The sequence below is a fragment of the Paroedura picta genome, chromosome 3 (assembly GCF_049243985.1).
Source record: "Paroedura picta isolate Pp20150507F chromosome 3, Ppicta_v3.0, whole genome shotgun sequence".
In the NCBI taxonomy this organism is placed as follows: domain Eukaryota; kingdom Metazoa; phylum Chordata; class Lepidosauria; order Squamata; family Gekkonidae; genus Paroedura; species Paroedura picta.
The window spans coordinates 170,249,405-170,268,681 of record NC_135371.1 but is presented as its reverse complement, the minus strand read 5'-3'; the positions used below and the strand labels follow the sequence as shown (position 1 = coordinate 170,268,681).

Sequence of the window (19,277 nt, the reverse complement as noted above, 5' to 3'; positions counted from 1 at the left end):
CCTAATGCTGGGAGCGATCGAGGGCAAAAGAAGAAGGGGACGACAGAGAATGAGGCGGCTGGATGGAGTCACTGAAGCAGTAGGTGTGAACTTAAATGGACTCTGGGGAATGGTAGAGGACAGGAAGGCCTGGAGGATCATTGTCCATGGGGTCACTATGGGTCGGACAGGACTTTGCACCTAACAACAATAACATTGGCTTCCTTGAGAGGTCAGAATAGCGTGTATATCAGAATGGTGGATCATGCATATGCAGTAGACTTCTGGAGACCCCAGGAAGGGGCTTTCAAGGTGAGCAAAGCTGAGTTGGTTTGCCGTGGTCTTCCTCTGCAGAGCCTTCCTTGGGGGGGTCTCCCATCCAAGGGCTGACCCTGCTTACTGTCCCATTTATGACAATCCCAGCAAAGGGCTTTCCAGGTGAGTGAAAAGCAGAGGTGGTTGGCCATTGCCTGCCTCTGCAGAGCCTTCCTTGGTGGCCTCCCATCCAAGGACCAATGAAAACCAGCTATCCCAGTATGGATGTGATCTGACCATACCATACTGCTTTCCCTCCTTAAAGGGAATATATGTACAGTACATTTAATCCTTTTAGGTTACACATACAAGATTCCAGGGGGAGAAATGTAAGGATGAATGGCTAGAGTTTACATCTGCAAAATCAGAGGTGGTGTTAAGCCCAGCTCTCTGGCCATGAGCTGCTGAGTGATAGTCTTGAAACCCAGGACAGGATCTTCTCAAATGGGCGAGATTTGCAAAGTTCCTGAGGGGCAAGTCAAAACATTTGGAACTATTTCGCTGTAGCAGGCAATGAGGAGAATCTTCTATTTAAATTCTTTTTTAAAATGCGTTTTCCTGACGTTTTGTTAGTCCTATGGGAAATGCTCGGTGTGATCCAGCCAAACTGAAACTCTTTGAAAACTACAATCCTAAAGCTACAATCCTAAGACAAATTGAATATAGCTGAGTATGATTTTAATTTTGACCTATTTAGCGTTAAGATAGGTTGCTCTGGTTATTCTGTATGTAACAGTAGAAAGGAGAAAGAGACCAGGGAGGCTTTAAAATTTGTGGCAGGACAGGAACTTTTGTGAGTAACCGCTCACTCCTTCAGATACTCACGAAAGCTCACGGTCTGCTGAAATTTTTGTTAGTCTTTAAGGTCCTCTTGGAATCTGGTTATATAAACCATTCTTTAGGGTTGCTTTCTTAATCAGTTACCATCATTTCCTTATTTCAAATTGAACACCGCAAGTGCTGAAGGTTAGCCAGCAGGTATGCTTCGATTTGTACTGTCATATTTATGGTGTTTATTAAGGGGTGGGCTATTAGCATAGAATCATAGAGTTGGAAGGAACCTCCAAGGTCATCTAGTCCAACTCTGCAGTATCTAAGAAATTCACAACTACCTGCTCACCCACTGTGACCCCAATTCCATGCCCAGATGATTCCCTACCCCCCAACCAAAATCCCCAACCAGTCTGGCCTGGAAGAAATTAGCTTCCTGACCCCAAACTGGTGATCGGCATTTGCCTGGGCATGCAAGAAAGGGCCGCAAGAGAGCCAAGCAAGGACACAGTCCCTTCTGCCTGCCCACCCACCCACTCACTATTTATATATTGTATTGTATTGGTTGATAAAGTAACATATAAAACCGTTCTTTTCGCTTTGGCTGCAAGGAAAATAAGGGCTAACATTACCGTTAAGGCAGGCTCTTGATACTCTTTCACTCTGTTGTCATGTATGCTGTTTCAGTTCTTTGGCCTTAAATTAAGGTGAGCAGATTGTCCCACTTTTGGAGGGACATCTGGGGGTACCTGGCAAATTGTACTTATGTTGAAATTAAAAATATATATATATTACAATACTATTTTTGTGTTCTATGCATTCTATGAAACTTTTTGTTGCTCCATATAGACCAAATTTTTAATCAAGAACCTCCTCTGGTCAATGGTGTCCCACTTTACCAATGTTAAAATCTGGTCACCTTACCTTAAATTATATATTTTTATACAGTTCTTTTATTCTATTTAACTGTTTATAAATGTGTGTTTTATATTTTGTAAAGGCCTATGGCTATATACAAATAAATGTGTCACTTGTCACTTGTATTTATATACCACTGTCCCCAAAGGCTCAGGGCGGTTTACACGAAACAAGAAACGATACAGGTAACTCCATTTATAGTAATAATAACAAGGTGACAATCTGCCTAAATCCACGGAATCAAACGTGGTATTTCATTTTTTTGAAAAAAAAACTTAAAAGTTGCTGCATTTCCCTTGTTCTGTGCTTCCTGGAAGGAGGATGAGAGGCAGAAATAAATCTCAAGGTACTTACTGGAGGGGAAAAAACCCTGCCACACACACACTGTATGGCTATACTCTTTGTCCCTAGGACTAAGGCTGTTCACATTCACCAGGAGGACAGAATTGACCCAGAACTGGCCATCAGCCATCGCAAGGGAGGAGGGGGTGGGATGTTAAGAAACCATTTGACCCTCCCTGAGTCAAGATTCCTGCATATCAATTGTTTTTGGGAACTGTCTCGGGAGGAGGGATCAGGCAGGAAATCTGTAGCCTATAGGGACTTTGAGTGGGGGGGGGGGAGAGAAACCTCTGCATTTGAATGCAAGCTGAATAGGCCAAAGGGCTTTGTCATGGGAAGATTAAGTGCTTTGCCATCAACCATCTCCAGCCAGCCTGAAAGCTCTTCTTCCCCCCATCATAATATAATATAATCTTGAGGTAGTTGTGGAAGCCTGGGGCCAAGGTCGACTTGCAAAGAGATTGTCCTCACTCAAACTTCCTTTGGGAGGCAAATGAAGCTGGGCAAAAAAAAAAAAAGAGTCCTGTCCCCTCCTTGGGCCATGACTCCTGTTATCTCCAGAAGGGTCTCCATTTTGGTTGTGTGTGCTTTTCAGTCCCGTTAAGTTTGGGACTTGTAACTCAGGCATGCTGGCCTTCGAGACATTCCGTAAGCCACCTTGTTTTCGAAGCCTGCCTGGAAAACTTAAAAATAAGGGGTTCTCAAACATTTGGTAGGCCTCAAATTCGGCCTGGGAGGAAGGGTAGGGTTGGCCCCTACACACACCAGCAGAGGACAGGGGGCATAGGGTGGTCAAATCTAGGTCTGGAAACTCCAGGAGAGTTGGGAATTGAGCCTCAGGAAGAAAAGGACCTCAGGGGAGTGCAGTGCCAGAGTCCACCCCCTGAAGCAGCCATTTTCTCCAGAGGGACTGCAGTCTGGAGAGGAGTCTGGAGAGGAGCTGGAATTCCGGGGGATCCCCAGGCCCCACCTGGAGGCTGGCATCCCTGATCCTCCGTGGGGTCCAAGGCCACAGAGTCTCCCTCCCAAGCAGCCCTTTTCTCCAGGGGAACTGAGCTCTGCAGTCTGGAGAGGAGCTGGAATTCCAGGGGATCCCCAGGCCCCACCTGGAGGCTGGCATCCCTGACCCTCAGTGGGGTCCAAGGCCACAGCATCCCCCCTCCCAAGCAGCCCTTTTCTCCAGGGGAACTGAGCTCTGCAGTCTGGAGAGGAGCTGGAATTCCAGGGGATCCCCAGGCCCCACCTGGAGGCTGGCATCCCTGACCCTCCGTGGGGTCCAAGGCCACAGAGTCCCCCCTCCCAAGCAGCCCTTTTCTCCAGGGGAACTGAGCTCTGCAGTCTGGAGAGGAGCTGGAATTCCACAAACATCATGCATACACCATACAATTGCTATTGCGATTAAAAGAGAGAAGCTACCTAATCACAACAGTAAAGTCTAACAATTCAGTTTCCTAAGCGATCTGTAACTCACAACAGAATGGCATCGAGCTGTTAAAATCCGAAGAAGAACGTAATTCGAAACAACAACAATAACCTGGGCAATTTGTCGTTTGAACCAAGAATCTAGGACTAAAGAAGTGGTCATGAAACCATCATTGGACTTATACTATCTGCATATACTAACTGTTTGATAACAAGGGTTGCCAGCTCCAGGTTGAGAAATGCCTGGAGATTTTGGGGGTAGAGCTTGAGGAGTGCAGGCTGTGGGGCATAATGCCATAGATCCTGCATTGAGCAGGGGGTTGGACTAGATAGTCTGTATGGCCCCTTCCAACTCTATGATTCTGTGAGAATCCAACATTTAAAGCAGATTCAAGTGGGTAGCCGTGTTGGCCCGAACCAGAATTTAGAATCTAGAATCTTTAAGAGCAACAAAGTTTTATTCAAGGTTTGAATTTTCACATATATGCACACTGCCTCAGATATTGTATCTGAGGAAGTGTACATGCACACAAAAGCTCATAACTTGAATAAAGCTTCATTGGTCTTGGTGCCCCTGGACTCTAAATTTGTTCATTTTCTGCAGGGGAACTGAGTTTGGTCACCTGGAAATCAGTTGTAATTTTGGGAGAACTCCAGTCCCCAACCCTACCAAAAACAAAGCATATTAGCTCCTATTTTGGGGGAAAGGAGATATGAAATTCCTGTTCTCCTTTCACCTGCCAGATCCACTGGGATTCAAAATATAGTTTGGTGTGAAATTAAAGACACCGGCAGTCTAATATTTTGGCTGCAAATCTAATGGGCCTCTTCTGCTGAGCCAGCATGGCAGCTCTTACAGGGTCTGATGAGGATCTCGGGAACTCTAGTTCAAGTTCCCACTCCACTGTGGAAGCTCACTGGGTAAACTTGGCCTAGCCACACTCCAGACCTAACCTACCTCACAGGGATGTTGTGAGACAAAATGGAGTTGAAGAAAATGGGTTGCCAGCTCCGAATTGGGAAATACATGGAGATTTTGGGGGGCTGAACCTGGGGAGGAAACCCCAGAGGGGTAGAATGCCAGTCCACCCTGCAAATGCAGCCATCTTCTTCAGGGGAACTAATGTCTGTTGCCTGGAATTCAGCTTTAATTCCAGGAGATCTCCAGTCAGTGCCTGGAGGTTGGGACCCCCACCTTGTGAACCTCTGCCATCCGTAAGCGTTGATTTATTGTTCTCCCCAAGGTTCTATTGTTCCTAATGTTGTAGTTATTATTGTATTATTATAAACTGGGTTCTTTGTATTGTTCCTGTTTTGATGTAAACTGCCCTGAGCCTTCGGGGAAAGTGGTATATAAATATAATAAATAAATAAAACGTGTGGAATTAACGAAGCAAATCAAGCAATATTGAGTCCGTGTGCCCCCTTGTCCCCCGGAAAAAAGTTCCATCTCTGCTTGGGATATGCTGGCCTTGTCCCAAGAAAGCCCAGATATTCTCAAGCTGCCACTGATTTCCACAAAGTTGAGATGGATTTCCACCAGTCTAGACCTTCTCCCACCCCAGCTGTTAGGGAGAATGCATTACCCAGGGCGGGTGGATGGGTTGAGTAGATTCCCTGGGGGATTTCCTGATCTTTGTGTGGAGAGATCATTCATTAAGCTGTTGGCCAAGGGTGGGACAGAAGAGGGTCTCCAGGACTGACTCAGTCATGTTCCCTTTATCTTTGTGTCAATTGTCTCACAATCTGGCAAAGGTGACTCACACCCCCCCCCTCCCCACCCCAATCCAATCATCTCTGGTGTTTGTTCTGGGTTTCCCATCACAGCCAAGGGGAACACTCCCCGTCTCTCACTTTAACCAACTTTTCAAGCCATTATGCAGAATCTTCCGGAAGGTTCTTTCGAGGATCTTCTTTGCCCATGACGCTTGCTAAGGGGAAGAAATATATTTTTGGAGGTAACGTATTTTTTAATTCAATTATCTCCATTCGACAAAACACCCTATATACAGCTGATTTTTCAAATATATATAAAAAACTCTTTTATGTACACATCTTTCAAGTTACTAACTCCAGCTAACAAATTCAACATTAGCAACTTCGATAAATGATAAATTGCAAGATTCAAAGTTACACCAACCGCAAAACAACACTCCGATGGTTAATTTTTTTTTTCTCCCAGCAGTAACTTGGTTGGCCTTAAAGGTGCCCCTGGATTCAACCTTTGTACTAAGGTGAAGATAGTTCCAGTGTGATTGTGCATGAAATACCCACAATTTATCTATTGATTGATTTGATTTCTATGCCGCCCTTCCATATGGCTCAGGGCGGTTTACATATAACATCATAGGAGGGGGAACGAACATGGAACGAACTAACCTAGAACATAGTCAAACACAACAACAATAATCTAACAGTGCTTCTAAATAACACAAGTTCAGCGATCTTAAACGACAACAACGTAACAGGAACAGCACAATTTAAAACAATTAAACTTGGTTGGCCTTAAACGTGCCCCTGGACTCAAATTTTGTTAAGGTGAAGACAGTGTCAAGCGGAGAGCACATAAAACTCATACCCAGAATTAAGCTTCCTGGTGTTAAAGTTGCCCCTGGACAAACTTTGTAAAAAGGTGAAGATAATGCTTGGGAATGTGGGGTGGGGTGGGGGCTGCTGGTGATGGTGGTGATGACTGGGGATTGTTCTCCGAGCTCATTTAGGTCCTTAAATATTTTTAAACAACACAAAGGAAACCCCTTTGTGATTCACTTTCCTCACAGCGGATTAAAACCTTGTCAGCCAAGATAGGATGTGTTTTTTTGGGGGGGCTAGATTGATCCTTATCTTCGTCCCGCTTTGAGTGTCTCCCTCAGTTAATTTTTAAACACCGAAGCTCTGTGTGCGGATTTTTCCATCCCAGCCTCTGATTTGTGGCCATTTTGAAGGACGCGCCAAGGGATCGGGGCATAGAAAATGGCTCCAGCATAAAGGCGAGTCAGTTGGAGGCAGGAAATATGTCATTTTGGTTTGGAATTTCTGAGCTAGGCCTGTGGTTTTGGGGGACCTGCCTGATCCCCCCTCGCCTTTGCCTTCAATTTCGAGATGCTGCACCCTCCGCCTTGAAGACCATGCTGATTTTGGGTTCTCTCCCTGAAGCCAATTTCCAAGCTAAACATCAGCCACAAGGATTTATTCAAGGCGTGAGCTTTCGAGTGCAAGCACTCTTCCTCAGACTAAGAACTTGCACTCAAAAGCTCACGCCTTGAATAAATCTTTGTTGGTCTTAAAGGTGCTACTGGACTCTGATTTTATTGTGCTACTTCAGACCAACACGGCTACTCATTTGAATCAGCCACAGGATTCTTGGTTTCCTGCCTCGGCTCGTATAGCCCAGTTGATCCCAGAGCAAATTTATTTTATTTATATTTATTATAGACTGCCACTCCCGGCACAGCCGTCTCATGGTGGTGTACATTAAAAAGATGTTGTTGTTGTTAGGTGCGAAGTCGAGTCCGACCCATCGCGACCCCATGGACAATGATCCTCCAGGCCTTCCTGTCCTCTACCATTCCCCGGAGTCCATTTAAGTTTGCACCGACTGCTTCAGTGACTCCATCCAGCCACCTCATTCTCTGTCGTCCCCTTCTTCTTTTGCCCTCGATCACTCCCAGCATTAGGCTCTTCTGCAGGGAGTCCTTCCTTCTCATGAGGTGGCCAAAGTATTTGAGTTTCCTCTTCAGGATCTGGCCTTCTAAGGAGCAGGCATGGCTGATCTCCTCTAGGACTGACCGGTTTGTTCGCCTTGCAGTCCAAGGGACTCGCAAGAGTTTTCTCCAGCACCAGAATTCAAAAGCCTCAATTCTTTGACGCTCGGCCTTCCTTATGGTCCAACTTTCGCAGCCATACATTGCAACTGGGAAGACCATAGCCTTGACTAAACGCACTTTTGTTGGCAGGGTGATGTCTCTGCTTTTTAGGATGCTGTCTAGATTTGCCATAGCTTTCCTCCCCAGGAGCAAGCGTCTTTTAATTTCTTTGCTGCCGTCCCCATCTGCAGTGATCTTGGAGCCCAGGAAAATAAAATCTGTCACTATCTCCATTTCTTCCCCATAAAAAAGATAAAACAACACAAACCCCCCAGTAGAATTGATCGATAGTGGCAACAATCCACTAGGAAGTGAGGTTGTGCTGTTGCTGAACTGCAGAAGCGGGCAGGGGTGTTAGGGTAGGGTTGCTAGATTCGGGTTGGGAAACTCTTGTAGATTTGGGGATGGAGCCTTTTGGAGGATAGGGAAGAAGACATTTGCTCCCCAGGAACTGATCTCTGTAGTCTCTGTAGTCTGGGGATGAGCTGGGGACCCCCCAGGATTACAGGTTCCCAGCAGGATTCCTATACCCCCTAAGTGCCTTACGCTCTGCCACCTCCAACTGGCTGTTGATCCCTAGCCCCAGAGAAGCACATCAGGCCTCAAAAAGGGCCGGAGCCTTCTCGGTCCTGCCCCCCACCTGGTGGAACAAGCTCTGGGCCCGGGTTGAACTCCCACAATTCTGCCGGGCCTGCAAAAGGGAGCTCCTCCACCAGGCATTTGCTTGAGGCCGACCAGCCCAAAAACACCCACTGCTTCCCAGACACCCCCTCCGACGACTGAAGGATCTGAGCAACCCAAAGCTGTGTCAGTGTTCCTGTTTAAATATTGTTCTGGTTGACATGTTGATTGTTATATTTGTTATATATTTGTTATATAGATATTTGTTATATTCGTGGCAATGTTCTATGTAATTATGTTCTCTGTAAACCGCCCAGATCCGTGTGGAAGGGCGGTATAAAAATCTAAAATAAATATGTTGGGGGAGATTTGATCCCCCAAGTTTTGCCTCTTTACTCCCTTGGTTCCAGTCTCACTGGTGCTCTCAAAAAGCAAAACTGAGAGAGGAAATGGACAAGATGCTTGACAATGAGGTTCATTTATCTTGTAGGAACCCGTAAAAAGCAACTCTAAGACAAAGGCATGGGTATTTGTGGTGCAGAGTATGCTAAGTTATCCATAGTTGTTGTGTGTTGTGATTAAAGTGTTGTGATTAAAGTGTCAGACCAGGATCTGGTAAATCCGGGTTCGAATCTCCGCTTGCACCCACCATGGAAACTCGCAGGGTGACCTTGGCCCAATCACAGCCTCTCAGCCTAACCTACCTTGCAGGAGAATAAAGTCTGAGTCCAGGGCTCCCGTTATTCATTTTGGGGATCAGCTTTTGTGTGCGTGCACATGCCTTCAGATAGATTCAGGTGGGTCCCTGGGTTGATCTAAAGCCGAAGAACCGAGTTCGAGTCCAGGGACACCTTTAAAGCCAATGAAGTTTAATTCTGGGCAGACGCTTTCGTGCGCATGCCCAGTTCTGCAAGTTCCAAGCGCACATGCGCGTGAAAGCTTATTCCCAGAATAACACCCTCTTGGTCTTCAAGGTGCCCCTGGAATCAGACTTTGCTCTGCTGTTTCAGACCAACAGGGCGACCCGCCTGACTCTACCTTGCAGGATTGTTGTGAGGGCACAAACAAGAGGAGAGGAGAATGATGTAAACCACTTTGGACTGAAAGGGTGGGGGGATATAAAATGAAAAAAAAAAAAAACCTGGGAAATCACCTGGCCAGCTCCCCTAAATCCAAGTCTAGCTCTCCAATCACACTGCTCCTCTCAGAGATCCAGGGATCTTATCTATGTGTACCTGAAGAGTGTCCTTAAATGGTTGCTGTTCTCACAGATCAGTCAAGTTTTCAGACTGTTTTGCATATCTCTTTGCTGGCGGAATGGAATTTAGTGGGGTTTATAGCTGGGAGGGGACGGAGGGTCCCTGGCCTCTGAGGTCCCTGCTTCTGAAAGAGGAACCCAAGCAGCCAGTTCTAACAGGTTTGGTGCTGGGGAAGAGATTGGCGTCCCTGGGGGCAGGGGAGTCAGTTTTATTTCTCACAACTGTCCTCCACCCTGCCGCTGCGCCATCTGATATGCAGGAATTCGGCCGTTAAATTCATTTGCAAATCGAGGAAGGAGAGAAACCCACAAGAGTCAAAGGCTTGTTTTTTTGTTTTGTTTTTTGGAAAGGGGGACGCACAAAGGGTTGAGATCCAAAGCTACATCCAAAGATGGAGCAGATCTGCCCCCAGTTCCCATCCTTGCTCTTGCCTTCTTTCTTTTTGGGGTGTGGAATGGCTTCCCCGGAACATCTCCCCTCTTCATCTAGGAAGGAGAAACAACCGTTCTGGAAAGTGGCTTAAATGGAATGGCCTGGAACGTCTCTGTGGAGAACAATTCGCAGCGCCAGCCTGCGTGTTTACTCATGAGTAAGGTGACCAGATTTTTAACATTGGTAAAGCGGGACACCATTGACCAGGCGGTGGGGAGTTCTTGATTAAAAATTTGGTCTATATGGAGCAACTAAAATTTTCATAGAACGCACAAAATGGAAAAATAGTATTGTAATATATATATATTTTTTACTTGCAATCTAAGTACAATTTGCCAGCTGCCCCAAGATGTCCCTCCAAAAGTGGGACAATCTGGTCACCTTACTCATGGGGCAGAACAAATTTAGAGGCCAGGGGCACCTATAAGACCAAGAAAGTTTTATGCAAGGGATGAGCCTTCCTGTGCCTGCACACTTCCTCAGATACAATGTGATAGACTAACAGAGCTACCTGCTTGAATCTATACTTACGAGGCAGTCCCCATTGGTTTAATGGAGCTTCCTCCTAAGAAGGGTTGCCAGCTCCGGGTTGTGAAATATCTGGAGATTTCGGGGATGGAGCCCAGAGTGGGCAGGATTTAGAGCCAGGGGGAACCTCAGTGGTGTATAAGGCTTGCCCTTCAAAGTGGCCATTTTCTCCAGGGGAGCTGATCTCTGTTGCCTAGAGATGAGCTATAATCCTAGGGGATCTCCAGGCCCCACCTGGAGACTGGCATCCCTACTCCCAAGTAAGTGGGCACAAAATGACAGACTTTTCCCCAAGCCACAGAAACCGAATGGCTCTTATGATCTGGTGGCCAAAGACGTTCATTGTTTTGAAGGATATGATTTCAAATCAACTTATGCAAAACTGAGAGGAGAATGCCTTATCTCAGGTGTTCCCAAACTTTTTTGAGCACGTGGGCCCTTTTGGGAAATGTGACACAGAGTGGCCAGTGCAGCCACAACATGGCTGCCGTAGAACAGCTGCCACAAAATGGCCGCCACAGTTGGCCTATTAAGAGCCTTGTGCTGTGGTAGCAGCTGCTGCCCAAACACCATTTTTAAAAAACTCTGCATGGCCAATCAAATCCCTCATGGCTCATCAAAGTTTTGCAAAAGAGGTGGTTTTACTGTACCTGGCTTTTCACTACCCAAAGGAGCCTCAAAGCGGGTGACAATCGCCTTCCCTTCTTCTCCCCACAACAGACACCCTGTGAGAGAGGAGAGGCTGAGAGAGCCCTGAAATTAAGAAGAAGAAGAAGAGTTGGTTCTTATATGCCACTTTTCTCTCCCAAAGGAGTATCAAAGTGGCTTACAATCACTTTCCCTACCTTTCCCCACAACAGACACCCTGTGAGGGGGGTGAGGCTGAGAGAGCCCTGAGATTACTGAAGAAGAAGAAGAGTTGGTTCTTATATGCTGCTTTTCTCTACCCAAGGGAGTCTCAAAGCAGCTTCCATTCGCCTTCCCTTTCCTCTCCCCACAACAGACACCCTGTGAGGTGGGTGAGGCTGAGAGAGCCCTGAGATTACTGAAGAAGAAGAAGAGTTGGTTCTTATATGCTGCTTTTCTCTACCCAAAGGCTTCTCTTATGTTGTTAAAGACGCTGATGGACCTCCTAATGGCCCCTGGGTTTTGGCCACTGTGTGACACAGAGTGTTGGACTGGATGGGCCGTTGGCCTGTTCCAGCATGGCTTCTCTTATGGTCTTAAAGCCACTGGTGGACCTCCTGATGGTTTGCTGCTGAAGAGCAGAGGCCTGATTCCATACTCTGCTCTACCATGGAGTTCACTGCATCATTTTCAACTATCTTTCCCCTTCAGACCTAACCTCCTCCCCAGGTTGTTGTGAAGGGAAAAGGCGAAATTATCCTCTAGAGCAGGGGTAGTCAACCTGTGGTCCTCCAGATGTCCATGGACTACAATTCCCACGAGCCCCTGCCAGCATTCGCTGGCAGGGGCTCGTGGGAATTGTAGTCCATGGACATCTGGAGGACCACAGGTTGACTACCCCTGCTTCTAGAGACCTTGGGAAGAAAGATGAAAAACCAACGTAATAAACTGTTCACTCCCAATAACTATAATGGGAATCAACGGGGATCCTCACGGAAGGGTGTTTTCAGCCTACCCACATCTTGACTGGGAAGGCGCAGAAGACTCCAGGGTCTCCAGAACTTTGCAGACCCACCAGGAACTCTTTCCACAAGTGGAGATCTACTGCTTAGGTAAAGGTGGACAGTGCCATCAAGCCGTCGCTGACCCACGGTGACCTTATTTTTTTTGAGACAAAAGATGACCACAGGTGGCTTGCCATGACCTGCCTCTTCAGTGGCAACCCTGGACATCTAGATGGTCCCCCAACCAAGTACTAACCGGGGCCAAGCCCACTTAGCTTCTAAGATTGGGTGAGATCAGTACAGCCTGGACCACTCATGGACCACAGCAGGAAAGTCCCATGAAGAGCCAGCCATCTTATGGTGAACCTAAAGGGTTTTCGGTGGTGGTTTGCCATTGCCTGCCTCTGCAGGGCAACCCCAGCCTTCCTTGGTGGTCTCCCATCCAAGTATTAACCCCCCCCCCCTCCCGAGAAGCTTCTGACTTGATCATGCCATTTGGGGCCTTCCATTGAGACATCTCCTGTTTTAAAGGGCTTGGCGCATTTAGGAAGACGCCTTTGGTAATTGTAGGTGGACAGAAGGGTATTTTCTTAAAGCAAAAGAATCTTCTTGGAGGGGCCTTAGGGAAGTGAGCCTTCCATTGTTTCATACCACCTGTTGTGCCCAGCAGGGAAGGGGCTCCTCCAGCCATGAATATCAAAGAGCCTGGGGAAGGGAAGGAGATGGGCCATTGTGCAGGCAGAAGGGGAGCGCTGAGCACTTGGCCCCCTGCTTGCTTCTCATTAACATTCAGACCAGATTAGATCAGAAGAGCCAATTAGTGCTGATGAAAGGGGGAGGGGGGGGGAAGAAGAGGATGCAACCAGGAGCCGAATTCCAACCATACCTCCCTTCTCCAAATCGGCCAACTCCCCTTCAAGCCGGACTCGAGAACCTTTCCTGGAACTCAGTGAAACTTCGGGAAATCTGACTCTGGACGTTACAGAGATAGTTAACAATACTGCATCGGGATCCCCGCCCCCCTAGCCCTGATTCTTGACGTTCCCTGCAAGGTTTGGCATTCGCCAGCAGGACTCTTCTTCGGACATACCTTGCCTGAAGTTAGGATGCCGTGAATCCCAAAGTTTGCAAGGTGCTTGGAGAACTGGGATCTGGGTGGGAGAGCCAGCTTGGTGTAGTGGATAGGAGCGCGGGCTTCTAATCTGGCAAGCCGGGTTTGATCCCCCGGTCCCTCACATGCAGCCAGCTGGGTGACCTTGGGCTCACTACAGAACTGATAAAGCTGTTCTCACCGAGCAAGAATATCAGGGCTCTCTCAGCCTCACCCACCTCACGGGGTGTCTGTTGTGGGGAGAGGAAGGGAAGGAGACTGGAAGCCGCTTTGAGACTCCTTCGGATAGAGAAAAGCAGCATATAAAAACCAACTCTTCTTCTTCAGTAATATCAGGGCTCTCTCAGTCTCCCCTCCCTCACAGGGTGTCTGTTGTGGGGAGAGGAAAGGGAAAGGTGTTTGTAAGCTGCTTTGAGACTCCTTCGGGTAGAGAAAAGCGGCATATAAGAACCAACTCTTCTTCTTCTTCAGTAATCTCGGGGCTCTCTGAACCCCACCTCCCTCACAGGGTGTCTGTTGTGGGGAGAGGAAAGGGAGGCGACTGTAAGCCACTTTGAGACTCCTTTGGGTAGAGTATAGCGGCATATAAGAACCAAATCGTCGTCTTCGTCTTCGTCTTCGTCTTCGTCGTCGCCTTCTTCTTCTTCTTCTTCTTCTTCTTCTTCTTCTTCTTCTTCTTCTTCTTCTTCTTCTTCTTCTTCTTCTTCTTCTTCTTCAGTGATATCAGGGCTCTCTCAGTTTCACCTCCCTCACAGGGGGTCTGTTGTGGGGAGAGGAAAGGGAAGGGGAATGTAAGCCACTTTGAGACTCCTTCGGTAGAGAAAAGCGGCATATAAGAATCAACTCTTCTTTTTCTTTAGTAATCTCAGGGCTCTCTCAGCCTCCCCTTCCTCACAGGGTGCCTGTTGTGGGGAGAGGAAAGGGAAGGCAACTGTAAGCCACTTTGAGACTCCTTCGGTAGAGAAAAGTGACATGTAAGAACCTACTCTTCTACTTCAATAGCCACAGATATAATTAGACCCCTGATCCTCTATTTAGGGCTGCCAACCGACCTGGCAAAAAATGCCCCCCCCCTTTCCCATTTAATGTGGCAGCTGCAAAGGGCGAAGTTTCACTGGGTGTCACTTTCCGTTCCACAGACGTCCTGCGGATCTAGCCAGCAAAGAAGCTGTCCAAAACATGCCGGCATTCATCAGGAGAGGCTGATATTTAGTTGAATCTTTTCAGGCCAAAGCAAATTCCTTTCAGGGGGACAGGGCTCCCTAAAGGTAAAGGTAAAGGTATCCCCTGTGCAAGCACCGGGTCATGTCTGACCCTTGGGGTGACGCCCTCTAGCGTTTTCATGGCAGACTCAATACAGGGTGGTTTGCCAGTGCCTTCCCCAGACATTACCGTTTACCCCCCAGCAAGCTGGGTACTCATTTTACCAACCTCAGAAGGATGGAAGGCTGAGTCAACCTTGAGCCGGCTGCTGGGATTGAACTGCCAGTCTCATGGGCAGAGCTTCAGACTGCATGTCTGCTGCCTTACCACTCTGCGCCACAAGAGGCTCTTTTTTACAGGGCTCCCTACCGAGTTATAAAGAAGCCCTGCTATCAGGTACTGGAGAAAATCTCATAGAGCGGGAGCAAAGGGGTTCTTTTACTAGGGCTGGATGACAACTCCTTGAAAATTGACCGTGGGAGCTCCACAGACATGAAACGATACTGTCATTAGGGAGAAGAAGGAGAAGGAGAAAAAGAGTTGGTTCTTATATGCCGCTTTTCTCTACCCAAAGGAGTTTCAAAGCGGCTTACATCTCCTTCCCTTTCCTCTTCCCACAACAGACACCCTGTGAGGGAGGGGAGGCGGAGAGAGCCCTGATATTACTGAAGAAGAAGGGTTGGTTCTTATATGCCATTTTTCTCTACCTGAAGGAGTCTCAAAGTGGCTTACAGTCACCTTCCCTTTCCTCTCCCCACAACAGACACCCTGTGAGGGAGGTGGGGCTGAGAGAGCCCTGAGATTACTGAAGAAGAAGAAGAGTTGGTTCTTATAGGCCGCTTTTCTCTACCCGAAGGCATCTCAAAGCGGCTTCCAATCGCCTTCCCTTTCCTCTCCCGACAACAGACACCCTGTGGGGTGGGTGAGGCTGAGAGAGCCCTGATATTCCTGCTCAGTCAGAACAGCTTTATCAGCGCTGTGGCAGCCCAAGGCCACCCAGCTGGTTGCATGTGGGGGAAGTGCGGAATCAAACCGGGCTCGCCAGATTAGAAGTTGGCACTCCTAACCACTGCACCAAGCTGGCTCTCGCCGAATTGCTCACTGAATCACAGCCCAACTTGGAAAGTGGCAAGTAGGTGGCGAAAAACTGACCTGACGGGCTTCGCCCATGTTGTTCTGGTATTCACCAACAGTGCTGAATTATGGGATTGCAGCTTGGACATGCAGGATTCTCATCTCACTACTGAAACTGTTCCGTAATAAGAACTGCCCTCCTCATAGTTAGGGATGCTAAGCTCCAGGGACGTGGCCTCCATAGCATTATACAGTAGCGATCCCCAACCTGTGGGCTGCGGACCACATGTGGTCCTTGGACTAATTGGAGGTGGGCCCCGAAGGATGCCTTTTCTCCCCCCCCCAGCCCTTTACAACACACTTCATTGTTGTGGCATGTCTGTATCTTATTTTGAAGGGATGTTTAAACATTACCATAGCGATCAGAGAGCGTTAGGGCAGTGGTTGAGAGTAGAGGAGTAAACTACCCCCCCACTGGGCCTCAGTAAAAGGCGTTGAGTGGTCCCCGGTGATAAAAAGGTTGGTTACCACTGTTATACAGCACTGAGGACCCACCCCAAATCCAGTCCACTCCTGGGGCCCTTCCCTTCCCTGCCCAAAAACCTGCTTAATCCCAGGCCCACCACCAAAGTCTCCAGGCATTTGCCAACCCAGAGCTGACAATTCTCCACCCCAATGAGGTCAAGCCCCACCATTCCTAATTCCCACATTCCCCAGGCTTCACCATTAAATCTCTAGGAATTTCTCAACCTGGAGTTGGCATCAGCTCCCTCTCAAATCCGTTCACAGGGTCCTCCTCCACAAAGTTTCACATCTTCTGGCTTCTCCTGAGCTTCCCCAGCGCTCTGTGGAAAGCGTCCTTCATGTCCTTGTTCCTCAGGCTATAGATGAACGGGTTGAGCATCGGGGTCACCACTGTGTAGATGACGGTGGCCACCTTGTCCTTGTCCCCGGAGTAGCTGGAGAGGGGCCGGAAGTAGACCCCGATCGCTGAGCTGTAGAAGAGGATGACCACGGTCAAGTGAGAAGCGCAGGTTTGGAAGGCCTTGCTCCGGCCCTGCGCGGAGGGCACCCGAAGCACGGTTTGGATGATGAACGTGTAAGAGACGAGGATGAGGAGGAAGTTGCCGATGATGATCGTGCCTCCTTCGAAGTAGCTCAGCATCTCACTGAGGCGCTTCTCGGCGCAGGCCATGACTATCAGGGGCTGGAAGTCGCAGAAGAAATGGGGGATGTTGCGACGGCCGCAGAAAGGGAGCCGGGACATCAGCACCGTGTGCATGAGGGAGTAGGTGTGGGCGAATGTCCAAGCGACAAATGCCATGAGGTGGCATCGGGCCGGGTTCATCAGCAAGAAGTAGTGCAAAGGGTGGCGGATGGCCACGAAGCGGTCCAAGGCCATGGTGCCTAGGAGGAAGTTCTCGGTGATGGCGAAGGCAATGAAGAAATACAGCTGGGCCATGCAGCTGGCAAAGGTGATGTTCTTGCGGCCCACCCGGAGGTTGTGCAGCATCTTGGGGATGGTGGTGGAGGTGAAGCAGATGTCCACGAAGGAGAGGTGGCTGAGGAAGAAGTACATGGGGGTGGAGGAGAGTTGGGCATCAGAGCGGATCAGAAGGATAATCAGGAAGTTGCCCAGCAGGTTCAGCAGGTACAGGCTGAGGAAGAGAGCGAAGAGGGGGCCTTCTTGTTCTGGCCCACTGGACAAACCCATCAGGAAGAAATCAGGCTGGCTGGTGTGGTTTCCCCTTTCCATGGGACTTAGGGAGAAAGAATAGAAAAACGTAAGAACCTCAGGCTAGACTACTGTAACTCGATCTATGCGGGGCTCCCCTTGAAGATGTTCTAGAAATTTCTAAAGGTCCAGAGTTATGTGGTGCGGGTCCTTACCGGGGCCCAATGGAGGGGACGCATACAACCTGTGGTCTCCCAGCTCCACTGTCTCCATATTGAAGATTGGATCAGGTCCAAGGTTTGGGAGGTTCTGCAACCTTGGTAGCTTCGGGACCACCTCTTCCACTATGACTTGCAAAGAGCATTGAGATCCAGTGAGATCCAGTGAGAGAATCTCCTCAGGATCCCTGCCCCCAAAGCAGTTCATAGAATCACAGAATCACAGAATCACAGAATCACAGAATCATAGAGTTGGAAGGGGCCATACAGGCTCAACGAAGGATCAGCCCAAAGCATCAGCCCAAATGAAATTGTCAGCCAGGCTGTTCAGAAAGTTGCATGACTGAGTTGCAGAGTTTGTTTCCCAGCACACATCTGGGAAATTGAAGTCACCCATGATGACAAGTTCCTGCCGCTTGGATATTTTCTCAAGCTGCTCACAAAGTGCAGCATCCACATCCTCTCGTTGGTCAGGCGGCCGGTAGCAGACACCAACCACCACACTGTTTGTTTTCCCCTCGCTTATTTTCACCCAGATGCTTTCCACTGCAGATATGCTCCCCTCCACTAGAATTTCCTGACAGGTAAGCCCTTTCCTCACATACAGTGCCACTCCTCCACCTCCTCGATCTATTCTGTTTTTTCTGAACAGTTCATATCCATCCACCATTACATTCCAGTCATGAGAATCATTCCACCAATTAAACAGTTAAACTGGCCTCATCCATGGGCAGGCTCCGAAACAAGATCGAGATCTGCTGGCCTCTCAGCCCAAATCTACCTAATGTCTTGCGGAGCATATATAATACCCCCCCCCCCACACACACACATATCCTGGGCGATTGAGCCTAATTTGAAGAAATTAGTGCTACCTTTTCAAAGAATTTGTTCAGAATTTTAAAATTTCAATTAAGACTTATTAAACCCCTACGATGTATGTATGCATTGAATAAACGGATGAGAGGGAAAAGAGGAAGATGCTCGCCCAGGTAGGATTCAGCTGTAGATGGGGAGAGCGGCAATTATAAAGCTTTTTAATAGTAGAAATAGAGAAGGGGTTGATACATATAATTATCTAGAATTTGTTTTACAAACAAGAAGGGGGCGGGGAAAGGCCCTCCCCCAAAATCAAGGTTCTTGAGTGCCCCTCTTAAGAAGAAGAAGAAGAGTTGGTTCTTATATGCCTCTTTTCTCTACCCGAAGGAGTCTCCAAGCAGCTTCCAGTCGCCTTCCCTTTCCTCTCCCCACAACAGACACCCTGTGAGGGAGGTGAGGCTGAGAGAGCCCTGATATTACTGAAGAAGAAGAAGAAGAGTTGGTTCTTATATGCCACTTTTCTCTACCCAGAGGAGGCTCAAAGCGGCTTACATTCGCCTTCCTCTCCCCACAACAGACACCCTGTGAGGGAGGGGAGGCTGAGAGAGCCCTGAGATTAATGAAGGAGAAGAAGAGTTGGTTCTTATATGCAACTTTTCTCTATCCGAAGGAGTCTCAAAGCGGCTTACAGTCGCCTTCTCATTCCTCTCCCCACAACAGACACCCTGTGAGGTGGGTGAGGCTGGGAGAGCCCTGATATTACTGAAGAAGAAGAGTTGGTTCTTATATGCAACTTTTCTCTACCTGAAGGAGTCTCAAAGCGGCTTACAGTCGCCTTCCCTTTCCTCTCCCCACAACAGACACCCTGTGAGGGAGGGGAGGCTGAGAGAGCCCTGATATTCCTGCTCGGTCAGAACAGTTTTATCAGTGCCGTGGGGAGCCCAAGGCCACCCAGCAATTTGCATGTGGGGGAGCGCAGAATCGAACCCGGCATGCCAGATTAGAAGTCCGCGCTCCTAACCACTACACCAAACTGGCTCTCAGTAAATTCCAGTAATCTGAATATCCCTTTTCTAACATTGACCTTTCTCATCCA

At 48.2% G+C, this 19,277-nt stretch overlaps 1 protein-coding gene across 1 annotated transcript; it reads right to left on the bottom strand.

Moving 5' to 3' along the window:
* Positions 1 to 6,994: 6,994 nt before the first annotated feature.
* On the bottom strand, positions 6,995 to 17,228 carry LOC143831444 (olfactory receptor 1L4-like). The gene is made up of 2 exons (XM_077324436.1): positions 16,324 to 17,228; positions 6,995 to 7,025 (listed from the first exon to the last, which is right to left on the bottom strand). The coding sequence occupies exons 1-2, from the start codon at positions 17,226 to 17,228 to the stop codon at positions 6,995 to 6,997; spliced, it is 936 nt and encodes a 311-aa protein (XP_077180551.1).
* Between the last annotated feature and the right edge of the window lie 2,049 nt (positions 17,229 to 19,277).

What these genes read in the sequence shown, in the direction of transcription:
- LOC143831444 (XM_077324436.1), bottom strand. Translation starts at nt 17,228, where the DNA reads ATGGAAAGGGGAAACCACACCAGCCAGCCTGATTTCTTCCTGATGGGT. An exon ending in AAGGACATGAAGGACGCTTT is followed by an intron (nt 7,026 to 16,323) that starts CCACAGAGCGCT and finishes CCTTTAAGACCA; the next exon opens with ACAAAGATTTATTCAAGGCG.